Source organism: Melopsittacus undulatus, chromosome 8 (assembly GCF_012275295.1).
Source record: "Melopsittacus undulatus isolate bMelUnd1 chromosome 8, bMelUnd1.mat.Z, whole genome shotgun sequence".
Lineage (NCBI taxonomy): Eukaryota > Metazoa > Chordata > Aves > Psittaciformes > Psittaculidae > Melopsittacus > Melopsittacus undulatus.
The window spans coordinates 54,977,053-54,990,462 of NC_047534.1; the positions used below are offsets into that span (position 1 = coordinate 54,977,053).

Here is a 13,410-nt window from a genome sequence, read left to right on the forward strand (position 1 = left end):
GTTATCTAGTGCCACTGCCTACAGGAAAGAAGATAATGGCTATGCAGATCCTATTCAAATGACCTATTCCACACCAAACCATTCCTTGTCAGGCCAGGCCTCGGCCCGAGCAGCAACATGGAGAGCCAAGGAGAGCCCACTCCACTGGAGTCCTTGAGGAGAGTTAGAGAGCGTCGGTAGGACCCTACCTCAGAGTCCACACAACAAAGCTTCATTGGCAGGATGAAGGGAACCTCTTCACTTGGCCTCACTGAGGAGCACTGGGGAATGCCCAGTGTGTGGCAACACAGCACTCAGAGCCACATGTCCTACCTCCAGAGTAATGCTCGCTAAATAACTGCACCTACCGCAGGGAAGGCTTTCCTGGTGTCTGTCTTTTAATATTCCAGTATAAGTATGTTAGTACAGGATTATCCCTCATTTGGAAGCACCAATTTAACAGGGGAAGAAACGGAAGAGGCAGAGCACTTGCAAATGTGTTGCTAGAAGAAAATCAACCCAACTGCCACCTATACACAGGATGTCCACGCTGCATCCGCCCCAGTAGCACAGGGCAACATCCCCATTCACAGCTAGGCTAGCTGTTGAGCTACACCAGGTATCCTTCTCTCCCTCTGTCAGCCAGTGCTTTCCTTTGCTCTGAGGTGGTTTTCTCCAGAGGTCTCTGGGGCCTCCTGTGAAGGAGGGTTGGTTTCTTGGGCAGTCCTCAGATTGGCTTGTTGGAAGGCACAGGAATCCAGAAACACATTGGGGATGCGGTCACCAAAATACAGCTTGCTGTTGGCAGCTATCGCTTCGTATTTCATTAGTTCCAGATACTCAGGGGTAAGTTTTAGCTACAAAAAGAGAAACCAGAGCTTGTAAGAGACAACCTTCTGGGCCCTATGTCATTAGATTACTTCTCAGGCAGCTGCTTCCTGGGTTGTTAAAACAAGTGTTTCTTCAGTGCTGCCCACTTTAACCTAATCACCTGTGCAGAAAGAGTAAGCAAATCTTCTCCTTCAAGTGCTCACCTTGTTGGAATCAGCCAGTTTCCAAGCAGCATAGAACTCTGCATCAGCTTTTGCTTTCTCTCTTGCTAGGAATGCAGCATCTAACACAGCAACAGACAGGAAAAGAATCATTAACAAGTGAGCAGCCCCATCACTGAGCCTTTGTCCTATGGGGACAGCCACCCCATGGCTGGCCTTGTACTTGGCACTTGTACTTGGAAAGGTACCTGCAAGGGGGAATGACCCTCGTGCTACTGCACCCTTTATTATCTCTGCAGGAAGGTGGTGCCTATGAGCCCAGCTCTGAGGTTCCTTTCCTTGCCCCTTACTGGAAGATGACCCCAGCACAGTTACCTTCGATCTCAGAAATCCGCTTCTCTGTTTCCTTCTCCATAATCTTCTGTTGATACTGAATCCTGGCCACCTGAGCAGCCTTCTCAGCCTCTGCAATCACAACAGGCTCAGCTCAGACATTCACTTCTCAGGCCTTGAGCATCAGCACCCTGCCGCAGGAGCTGCCACACCAGCAGTTTGCTCTCTGCTGCTTCCCTTTCTGCTCAGACACTACAACACCAGTTTGCACTGCAAGCAATACAGTTACAGGAAGAAAGCACAGTGCTGATGGTTCTAGAGCAGCACTGGCTGATGTCTGTTTTACAGGTGTGACAAAGGGACATTTAGCTTCCAGACCAAGCAGTTTTTCTGGCAGAGCTGCTACCTCTTGGCCTGCTGTAGCAGAAGCCCCGCTGTAGGACAGAGGTATTTGCTGCTATGGGGAGGGAGGTAAGGCACAGATACAGCAGCACAAACACTTGTATTTCCTAAATGACTGTTGCTGCAGCCTGGCTGGGCCTCTGTCAGGGACCTGTCAGCAATGGAAGACAATGTCCTACCCTGGCTTCCTGAGGGATGTAGGAATGGAAATTCAGAGTGGCCCTTGTCCACTAATACTCCCAGCTGGTGACATACCAATGAGTGCTTTCTTCCGGTCTGTCTCTGCCTCTTTCTCTACTACCTTCTGCTTCTGGGCTGCAATCAGCAGCTTGGTCTTCTCAGCCTCCCTGCAGGGTGAGAAACAGGGAAACAGAGCTGGTGAGCAGCTCTTCAGATCAGGGCATGAGAGGGGAGCAAGCAGCCAAGCAGTTGCCAGCATCATGTCCTCACAATCATTAGGACTAGCTCTGTCTTCAGTTGTATGAGCCAATGCGTAGCCAGCAGGACAAAGGAAGTGTTTATGCCCCACTCTCTATTTGGCACTGGTGAGGCCACAACTGGATGTTATATACAATCACAACTGGATGCTATATACAATCACAACTGGATGCTATAGGATCCCAACTGGATGCTATATACGATCACAACTGGATGCTATATACAATCACAACTGGATGCTATATATGATCACAACTGGATGCTATGTACGATCCCAACTGGATGCTATATACAATCACAACTGGATGCTATATACAATCACAACTGGATGCTATATACAATCACAGCTGGATGCTATATGCAATTTGAGGCCCTCAGGATGAGAAGCAAGTCCACTGCAGGGCAACTGCAGACAGGGGATGGAGGCCAGGGCGTATGAGGAGAGGCAGCAGCAACTGGGCTGGAGACAAGGAGGTGAAGTGGAATCCAACCACACCTCCTCCTGCCCAAAAGGGTCCCTGAAGGCACCAGGGCTGCACTCTGCTCAGAGGGGCAATGTGAGAGCCCCAGAGGCACCAGCCAAGTTGCAGCACAGGAAGCACCAGGCAGCTCCAGGGAAACAGCCCATCCCTGTGCAAGCCTGAGCATTGGGCATCTCCATCCCCAGGGATGTCCTGGATTGCCTGGACAGGGGTCCCCAGTGACCTGCTACAGCTGAGGGAAAGGACTTGGACAGCAGATCTCCATGGGAATGTCTCAGAGGAAAATCTGTCAGCAATTCTGTGAGTTTGCTGCAGGGGCCTTGGGGACATCAAGATCTCTGAGCTCTGTTTATGAGTTTTCTATGGGTTCTCTATAGCACATCATACATACATAAAGGAGGAGGAACACAGGCTTGGTACAGTCTCTGTAGATGCTAACAACCACCTTTGTGAAGGGCAGAAAGGCTTCCAGGTGAAAGAGATACGGAAATGGAGAAACAGAATGGGAAGTGCACCTAGCCAAGCACTCACTAACTCCACCTCTCAACTGAGCACCAGCTAAGAGCTTTCTAATAGGATTATGCCCACGCTGAACCCTCAAAACCTATCCATACAATTTTATGTACAGTTACTCACATGAGCTCAAAATTTCTTCGGATGGCTTCTGGGATTTTGGGTTTTGTAACACGCACAGCCTGAAAACAGACAAAGGGAGGGCATTTCAAAGTAAACTTTCTGATGGGAGCTGCATAACTAAAGAATATCTTTGCAAAACCAGCTGTTGTGTGCTAGACATCTCCATATGGATCCAAAACTACACATAATGGTTCCCAATTCTCCTGTACAACACAGACAAGCACAGCCACTCTCAGTTTGCATTTCCTGTCTTTGCACCTCTTATGGCAAACTTCTGTATGAAGTCTTGATGCAACCGAGTGCAAGTTAACTTGGGTGTCTGAAGAGCTGTGCCATCTCAACTTCCTTGTGCTCACTCTCATCAAACCAGAGCAAGCCTGTGCACAACTGAGCCCCAAAGCAGAACAGCATCTACTGTAGCATTACCCATACCATTAACAGGAGGTTTCCCCTCCCTGCATGCAGCCAGCCAGCCTAGCTGAATGTGGCAACAAGAACAGCAAAACAGTCTCATAGTTCTCCTCAGTGGCAATCTGGAGATTGCCATCTTAGCCCTTGCATGCCTAAGGTATAAACATGACTTTCTAGCGCTAAGTATAAGCAGAAAACCACTTTGGATATAAAACCTTTCCCCATCTCTAGTATAAGTGCAGAAAAGATGGAAGACCTCCTATTTTACCAATGACCTGTAGGAACTGTGCACACTGGAGCACCCAGCTCTGCAGTGGTGTCAAAGGTAGCTTAAATAAAGACATTTTCTGGCTCTCTACAAATAAAAGCCAATACCTGAAGGTCTGTGGCCTAAAAGGTCCTTTTCTCAATCCTGCAGGTCTTCCCCTAACATAAAACCAATGTTCAGAAGTGGTAATTGTTATTTGGACAGTGTTCAACTGACAAACCTCAACTCAAGGTTCAGCAGTTTCAGGTTATGCAGAAAACAAGCAAGAAACCTCATCAGGCCAGTGAAAGATGAGCACATTAGAGATGGAAAAAGAACAGTCTTTGTTAGGGAATGAGCCTACCTGGATAGTGAGACCTGGTGCCATGACATTGAGATCCTTCTGCAGGGCCAGCTTCAGATTCTCATCTATCTGATCTGTGTTTGGAGAAAAAGAAGACCACTTAGCTTACCATATTTTCTCCTACAGCTTGCATGGCAGAGAGTCAGCTGGCCTTGAAGCAGGTATCTCTATGGTGTAAGCATTTTAAGACCACTGAGTACATTGTTTTCCTTTCTATATCCCCTGGAAAATGTTCCCAAAAGGAGAGCCATGCTCTAGTGCCTCTAGAAAGGTTCAGCTGTTGATGAACTCATGGTATCTGAGCTGAGAGCAAACTGGTTTTAGTGTCTCAGCTGTGGCAGAAGTCTATCCCTTCCTAGCCAGAGCCACACCAACCCTGCTGCCAGTGGCCAACTCTGCCTCAAGTGTCTGGTACACCTGTAGGATCCAGTGCCTGCTATTAAAATGAAAGGCATTCTGTTACTCCCAAGCTCCAGGAAGATCCTTCCACAGAAATGGGCAGTTATGGAATGGTAAAGCGTGTGTGTAACAACCAGAAACTCCTCTGTGACCACAGCTATTTGTTGAGTCTGAGTAGAGCATTCGAAGATTTAATCCCTTAACATTTATTAAACTCTGCTATTTTTTCTCTTCCATAAACCTATTTTCCCCTGCTCTCAAGAAGGGGAAGGACTCAAGAAGGAACATAATCCTGTTCCATCTTTGGGGCACAAGCAGGTACCAAGAAGCAAAATTTGCTCATTCCTGAACCACTGCTACCCCTTGTGAGAAAAACAGCACTGCAGCAAACTGAGCTCATGTCCCTTCTGGGTTTCATGTGCTAAGAACAGCCATAAAGAAGCTTTTAATGTAAAAAAAAAAAGGATGCATAAGCAGAATAGGGGCCTAAAAGTAGAAGCGGACACAACAAAACCATCATCACAGTGAAGGCAATGGGCATGGACTGCACACACAAGAGCAGGGAGGCTACTTTGTGCATCCAGAATTCAGGCCTAAGTGGAACAGGACTGAAATCAAACTCCCATGTGCAGATGTGAAAAGACAAATCTGAATCTTTGAAGCATAGAGTTACAAAGGAAGCAGCACATGGATATACTGCAACTCCAGCACAGTGGCTGTTTGCTCACAGGAGCCTGCCCTAACATATTCCCTGGAGGACAAGAGAGATCACACAGCACTTTGATGGGTACATCCAGTTGCCATCCACTTACCAAACAGCTGAATGTATACTTCCTGCAGAGTATGGGCACTGCAGAACTGATTCAGCTCATGATGAATTTTATTGAAGATCAAGGTCTTATCGTAGTCTGCAGTGTAGTTTCTCACAATATCATACACTGAGGAAGCAAGAGAATTATCACAGGTCATCACTGACATGTATCACTCTCTGCAATGCCACCACTGCAAACAACAGCTCACAACATTAGGAAAGTAGTGCAGCACTGGGACAGGTTGGGGGCAGTTTTCAGGCTGGGGCTGCACAAAGCCTCAGCTGCCCTGCCCAGCTGTTCATGAGCAGCCTGGGAGGGAGGTCAGGAGATACCTGCAGAGGTCCCCTCCACCACTGCTGCTGGGATCATACGACTTCAAAGTGCAGAGTAATCACAGCATGATATACTGCCTGGTCCTGGTTTATGATCTGCATTAGTGAAACAATAAAGCCTATCCAGGACCTGCTTGCATAGGAACAGATACTACTATGTGAAAACAAGCACCATTCACACAATTACAGAATCCCAGACTGGTTTGGGTTGGAAGGGACCTTAAAGCTCCTCCAGTTCCAACCCCTGCCACAGGCAGGGACCCCTTCCACTGGAGCAGCTGCTCCAAGCCCCTGTGTCCAACCTGGCCTTGAGCACTGCCAGGGATGGGGCAGCCACAGCTTCTCTGGGCACCCTGTGCCAGCACCTCAGCACCCTCACAGGGAAGAGCTTCCTAAGATCTAACGTGAATTATTATAGCATGAATTCACCCCTTGATAACTCAGTAGTGCTAACATTTTGCATTAAACTATGCTGCTGACAAACCCCAAGCTGTCTGGATCTGTGGTTCAGCAGCTGGTGAAGTAAGAAGGCAAGAGGCTCCTAGGTGGGCTTTGCCTTTGTGATGCCTCAGGAGCTGAGCTGGCAAGCATGTGAGGAATTTATCCCTTGTGTTTAGTATCACAGGCAGTCTCCCCTCCAGCAGCAATAAACAGGGTTGCATGAGCACTCATCCCATATCTAACCATACAGGGGAAGAGCAAGCCTAGAATTTACCTTCACTTTGCACACCTGGGGCTTGCAGACACATACATGAAACTAAACGGAACCAGAAGGGTAGCAAGACAGAAGGAAGTCTTGCAAACCAAGACAGAACTGCTAAGGGATGGGTAAAGACAGTCACAGTGCTGCTTGTTGAAACAGGACAAGAAATACCTGCATATGGTGCCAGCTTATTCACAACTTCTATTCGGTCAATGTAAATCATAACACCACCACTGGAAGTGAGAAAGAGAATTCAGTCATTATACTGCAACTGTTAACAGTGGACCATACTTAAGGCAGATTTAAATCCCTCTGCTAAATGTTCCTTGGGCAATTCTGACTTCAGAGCATTTTGCAATTAGATGGCAGCAAACCCCAGCTTTGTCCAGACTGGTCCCTCTCTCCCCATACATCACTAGCATGCTGCAGCAAGTCTACAGAGCACTTTGGCTTCACTTTGTTAACTCCTGCTTAGCCAGTGAAAGGAAAATGTTCTTAACAGAAACATTGCTGTAACTCTCAGAAAGGGGGAGCCCAGCACAACCAAGGGAAGGCAACAAGGCCAACAAACGACACTTGCAAGCAGCCCAGCAGACAAAGTACAGATGCAGCTCCTCTAGGCAGTCCTTAGAAGAAAGCCCTTAGCTGAAGTTCATGCATTTACTAACTCCAGCAGGAACTTGACAAGGCTCCTGCTAGAAAGGAAGAAACAAGGCATGTAGCAGACTTTAATTCACACTCCCTGCTTCAGTGTCACATTGTGAATGGCTCTCCAGGAACACCACAACCATGCACGTGTGCTCAGGCACGCACCCTGCCAAGAAGCTCCAGACACCTTGTTGGAAGAAGCCTGCAGGCATAATCCACTCTCCAAGGGCTCATGCCCACTGTACTAAGAACATGATTCCCCTTTTCACACAAGAGTTCTTTTTGGGCCATGACCATTCTTGCAGGCTCTATCTTAGAGAACTGTTTCTACTAAATAAGACAGGCTTGTGGATCCTTTACAGGTATGTCAGGCTGTGCAAGCTAGAAGGGTATGTGTGTTTTTCTCCATCTCTGTGCCATCACATCCAATAAAATGGCTATTTATCATTGCAGGTGATGTCCAACAGCATTCCTCAGCATCTTCTGAACCTGTTCTCATCTTCCTCATTTGTTCCAGTCACCTTATGACACCTCCAGCACAGGGAAACCCAGCTGCCATCTCAGGGTAACTTCCACATATCTTGGTGAGGAACCAAAGCAGAGCATGCGGGCTTCGTTCACCAGAGTCATGTCCACTCCACATCTCTATATTGTGGTCCTTATGGGATTCTGATTTTATGGGGATGTTAGAAGGAAAAAGAGAGCACCTGAGACAACCTGCCTCCTACCCAGCCCCTCATCACCTCACATGCAGAAAAGGCTGGTACCTCAGAACAGGGAGGACTGCCTCCTGACTGTCTGACCCAACAGCACTACCTACAGCAACCCTGCCTGGATTTCAACCAGCGTGCACCACCAAGGCAGGGCAGAAGTGAATTCTATCAGGGCTTTGAGGAAACAGGTACCACTCAGAGCCCAAATCTGCTGGCCATGTACTTCCCCATGGAGGGCTTAAGGTTAAATGACGCCCACAGAGCACTTCCCATCCCTCTACCATGTTTCCCATCCCTCTACCCAGCTGCTGGAGCAATGCTCATTTCACATCATGCAGTGGGGACGGCCCTCTTGACCCTGCTGCTGTAAATCCAGGAGCCAAACCAAACTCTAACATTCAGATCTTAAAGTGAGCACCTCAGAAAAGTCCTTATCTCAAACAGCCTCATCCAGAAGATGCTGGTAAACTCCTGGGTGTAGGAAACACTTTCCTCAGCAGTTCTGGGACACTTCAGGACACTTGCTCTGGCAGAGCATCTTGCACTGGCCTGGGGCAATTCACACACCTTGTTGAGCTAGAACTGTACATATCCACAGCTGGTTTACTTGCCTTTTAGCACCTATGGCTTAACAGGCCACTACCATTCCCAAAGCATCTTTCTTTGCCCAAGCCTGCTTCTTGCTAGATGCAAGGCAGGCTGACTCCCACAGGGAGAATTCCAGTGCTCACAGCTCCCATTGCAGTTTCTGCAGCCTTTCTAACACCAGCACTTGCAGCCACTGTAGAGGGTACTTGCAGCTCTCAAGGTCCTCACTGCAGAGCAGCCTCATTGTTTCAGGGAAGAGAGAAACAAGAAGAAATCTATAGGAAGCCTGAAAGGAGGATGAACGCATAGACCCTGTGCACCTGGGGGAAGTTCAGGCATAATCAGGCAGCAATACTGCCTGACTTGAAAGGACAAGGTGAAAGTGTACAGGGAGCTAACATTAGAAAGCAGGCCTTGGATTTTGGGTTTTAGCTTAGGCCAGGCCAGGAAAAGACAAGGGAAAAACTGAAGGGCATTGCCATTAAAAAGACAGGCAAAGGTCCAATGCTTATTGCAAGAGCTGACCACAGGCAACACCAGGCCACGTTAGGCAATCAGAGCATGTAAAAACTGGGCTTACAGGTCAGATCTGGTCTGTCTATGCATACAGGGATTAATGCAATGCATTCACCTGCATATTCATGCCACAGTTTTCCATATGACTGGCTGCCAAACAGGGATCTGTCCCAGAACAGCGTTCCCCCAGTGCTCCATCTGCATTCCTGCCAATGCTCTGCAGCATGAGCACAAGAGGACTCTCACACCTTCGCAATAAGCTTCTAATGCTTGAGCAATGCTACTGCTTACTGTCCTGGCTACTCACTGCTCCCTGGCACTGCAAAACCTGCACAATATTTAGCATGATTCTTTCCAGTTAAGTTTATAAGGAAAATGTTACCTGCCCTATTCTCTTCTGCAGCAGCTGCACAACACCATTTCCAAGCTATTTCCTGTATTCCACAATACACCTAGGAGTACATTCTTTCCTGAGTCTTTGAGTTAATCCTTGAGAATACTACCCTTTTCTAAAACTAGTTCTAAAACTGGAGTTTCCATCAGTTTTGGGGTATGTGCAGACCTGCCATGAGGAAACTGATGAGCTTTCCAAGGAACTGTGCACACAGTTTCTTGCTGGGGAAAGGCAGAAACCTCAGGCACCAGAGGCAATTCACAGCTTAGAGCAGAGCCATATTCTACCTGCTGGAATGGAATGGGTTTTGTCTCTCAGGTAACAGCTGGTTTATGAAACACAGTCATTTGTGCCAAAGTATTCTAAAATCTCTATTTAACGAATTCATTTAATGCTGTCAAGTATAAATAGGAACAGGTAAGGCAGAAACTGGGGACAGGACACCCACAGAGCCATTCAGAAGCTTCTTAATGCAGCTGAGAATACAGGGAACAGGAGAATGAATATGGTGACAGAGAACCCCAGCCTTTAAAATGTGATGGCTTAATAGACAATTACAGGAATTTAAGCTGTTTAGGATCTATTCTTGTAATGGACTTTGAACCAGGACAGTGAAATTTCAGATCTGATCCATTTGGTACTGATAAGCTAATGTTTTTTTGTGGAAACATGGCTTCAAAGCTTCCTTGGCACCGAGCAGCTGCAGACTTTGATTCCAAATGCAGCAAGTTTAAAGGCTTCTGCAGTTAACACCTTAAAAATGGACAGGGCTCTTGAGACCTTTGATCTGAAGTGTATGCAATGATTAACTTGGAACTGCTTTACCAGCTGGGTGGTGGTTTAAAGCATATTTAGTACCTGTAACTTCACACCCACCTGTATTGCACAACCAAACCCACAGTGCTGAAGAGGAAGAGGAACTTAATGAACTAACTATACAGAATTAAACAGAACACTTAGCTCTTCAGTCACAGCACACAGCATGGGGAGGCTGGTAGGGACCTATGGAGGTCATCTTGTCTGGCCTCCTGCTCAAAAGGTGTCAAAGCAGCACAGTTTCATGTGGGCTGTGTTAGCACATCTACTGCAGCTAAGCTTTGGGGGAAAGCTTTGCTTGTTCTGCCTGCAGGACAGCAGGACACCATCCCAGAGGATGTGATGCTGTTTTAGAGCACCCCACAGTATTACTCCTATTTATGCTACTTATGAGCTAAAACGTGCCACTAAATACACTGCTAAAACTCTGACAGCTTTTTAACTGTGCCATTTAAAGGATACAGATACAGAACATCATGAGTCTTACTCTGCCTTTCTGCCATTACTTTCTGCTTGATCTAACGACTCTACCTGATCACAAAGGTCTGGCTGCATCCAAGTCTTACTGACTGTAGTCTTTTTCCCTTTAAACAGAAATGCTGTTGAGCACCCCAAGGAGAATCACCAGTTTTGGTTTTAGCCACTGCTTTAACTTGTGAATGAACCAACACAACAGTCAGTGCTGATGAAAGCTAATCCAGCTTAATTCAGAAGCAGGCAGGTGCCACCCATGCATGAGACTCTTTATTCTTTCTCACTCTTTACATCAGGTGAGATGTTAACTCCAAAAATGCACAAAGTACTCCAGAAGACTTCTTTGTTTCAGCTTTCTTTTCCTTTTGAAACGAGCCATCTCCCATCATGGGGATTCCCATTCACCACTGACTTTTGCCCATGCTGGGGTCAGCACTTGTAAGTAGCCACAAGATTTAAACTAGAAATAACTGCAACGCAAAGGACAGACCAAAGCACAGGCACCAGAGGCTGTCAAAGTAATCAATGGAAGAAAGCAAGACAAATCAAGAGACCATCACTATAAATGCAAATACCCTCTAAATATCAATTCCAGCAAAAACAAGAGCACTCCCTCCCATCCTCCTGGTCTTATTTCCATGTGTGATGCATGTTTGGTGTATGTGTGATGTTTGGAACTAATTTCAAGGTACGTGCCTGTACTTTTCAGCCTCTTACTCTTCAGTCACTGCACTGTTAAGTGACTAGTTGCAAACCACATGGCAGATCTGCCCAGCACCATCAGAAACACAAAAGAAAAGCATACCTTGTCCCACAAGGCACATTTTTCACCTCATCAGTCTGCAGCGTGGTCTGAAATGAAAAGACAACCACTGCTCACCAAACCACTCCATTCTGCAGGAAAAACACACCATACCCAGGCTCCCACATGGGAATGTAAAGCCCAAAATGCTTCCTCCCTCCTGACTCTTGCAGATGTGGCAGAAAACAGACTTCTTTCCAACTGCCTTTTGGGAGCCAGAAAGGCAGCTGTGCTCATTCCCCTGCTCTTGGCTCCTGTGGCACTAAGGCCTGCAGCTCTCCTGGGAAACAGGGCCAGAAACACAGCCTGTCCTCCAGGAGCAAAACATCTCCTGTCCCAAGCAACACACATGCGCTGGAGATCCCATTAAAAGGACACATCCCAGCACACAGTTGGGTCTGGCAGAGGGAACCAAGTGCTTTTGAGGAGCTGCTGCTCCAACCACATTACCAAGCCCCTCTGCAAGCACCAGCTCCCACCCATATCCAGCATTATCCCTATCAATGCCCTCTGCCACCCACCCTTTTCCAAGGTGGAAAGACACAAACCTGCACAGATTTGAAGGTGGTAATGAACGGGAGCATGATGTGGTAGCCTGGGCCACTTGGACTAGTTAGCAACGCGCCACCCCTGGAGAAAGGAAAACAGGGAAAAGGCTCCCACAACTGGAAAACATCAAGCGCTGGCTTTGAGAGTGAGCACATTCCAACTGCCAGGAATCACAGCTGTGGTAGTGCAAATGACAGCACTCACCTGCACCAAACCTGCCCCCTGACTGCATATACTTGCCTGCTGCGACTCAGCAATCATTTGCTTCAGGCCTGGGAGCAATTAGCTTTCAGAGAGGACAGATTTGGCTGGATTCTTCCATAACTGCAACATCGAGGATTGCTTCACGAGCACAGATGTTTCCCTAACTAGTTCACCAGTAACCATGGAAAAACCCAGCACTTGATGCAATGCTGCCAGTTGCAATCCCCCCAGTGCATTCGGCACAGTCCCTCCCCCAAAGCACAACAAGGGGTGACAGCCCTCGATGAAAGAGGGAGAGCAACAGATGTGACAAGCTTGGATGGACTAAAAGCTTTAGTCCCTCTAACCGTTACAACCCAAACTGTGACCCAGAAAAGGGGAGGAAGAGAGTTCAGGAAGCCCAAAACTCATAGCAGCTTTGTACAGACCCACACCACCTGGGCCCATGTATGAGAGCACAATGAGAGCAGTCTGCCCACTCCAGGGCAGAGCTGGACGGAACCAAAGGGGAGAGCAGGGCTGTGGGGCCAGGAATGAACCCCAGCTGAGCGGCAGGCCCTGGGGGTGCAGCAGTACCTGTAATAGACGGCCAGGTGCCCCTCCTCAACCTTGTGGATGGAGGAGTACAGGAAGAACACGAGCAGTCCTGCGGCGGCTGCAGCCACGGCTCCAGCCTGGGCCATGGCCATCCTCACATCACCTGCGGGTCACAAACCGTTACCCCCGCACGGTGTGACTCCGGTTATCCACATGGAGACCTCCGCTCCCTCCCTCCTCCCTCACGGGACCCGTCCCGTTCCCTACCACAGACCCCCCCCCCCCCCCTCCCCTCACGCCAGCGGCCGAGCCCCCCCCCCGTCACCATGGGAAGGTCGCACACACCGGGGTTGCCCCTCACCCCCCCCAAGGCCTCCGGTCGGTACCGGCCGCCATTAACCGTTATAACCGGTACCGGTACCTGAGGTGAGGCCCGTACCTGGCGGTGCGCGTGCACGTGCGGCCGTGAGGCCCCACTCCCGCCCCGCCCCTCCCCTCCCACCGCCGCGCGGGGCACGCTGGGGGCGTGGAGCGCACCGAGCGGCACACGCCGATGACGTCACGGCGGCGCGCCGGCGGATACCGCCTCGTTGCTAGGCAACGGGGTGGACGCGGCCTAAGGGCCCGAACGAGAGCTTC

At 48.6% G+C, this 13,410-nt stretch overlaps 1 protein-coding gene across 2 annotated transcripts; it reads right to left on the reverse strand.

The window, feature by feature from the left end:
- Positions 1-355: 355 nt before the first annotated feature.
- ERLIN1 (ER lipid raft associated 1) lies at positions 356-13,254 on the reverse strand. 2 transcript variants are annotated; one of them, XM_034065531.1, is made up of 12 exons: positions 13,211-13,254; positions 12,811-12,934; positions 12,030-12,111; positions 11,485-11,531; positions 6,702-6,763; positions 5,496-5,621; positions 4,285-4,358; positions 3,263-3,321; positions 1,962-2,053; positions 1,347-1,436; positions 1,014-1,093; positions 356-836 (listed from the first exon to the last, which is right to left on the reverse strand). In XM_034065531.1, exons 2-12 carry the CDS (start codon positions 12,921-12,923, stop codon positions 618-620), a joined length of 1,044 nt encoding a protein of 347 aa, XP_033921422.1. In that variant the 5' UTR covers positions 12,924-12,934; positions 13,211-13,254; the 3' UTR covers positions 356-617. The 2 variants fall into 2 exon arrangements, with proteins under 2 accessions (XP_033921422.1, XP_033921423.1); XM_034065532.1 differs by having other exon boundaries at positions 13,193-13,248.
- Positions 13,255-13,410: the final 156 nt, after the last annotated feature.

Excerpts from the sequence above, each read along its gene's own strand:
- ERLIN1 (XM_034065531.1), bottom strand. The coding sequence starts at position 12,923 with ATGGCCATGGCCCAGGCTGGAGCCGTGGCTGCAGCCGCCGCAGGACTG. Across the intron at positions 4,359-5,495 it reads AGTATACATTCAGCTGTTTG|ATCAGATAGATGAGAATCTG; the intron begins GTAAGTGGATGG and ends CTCCAAACACAG. Across the intron at positions 2,054-3,262 it reads CGAAGAAATTTTGAGCTCAT|GGAGGCTGAGAAGACCAAGC; the intron begins GTGAGTAACTGT and ends CTCACCCTGCAG.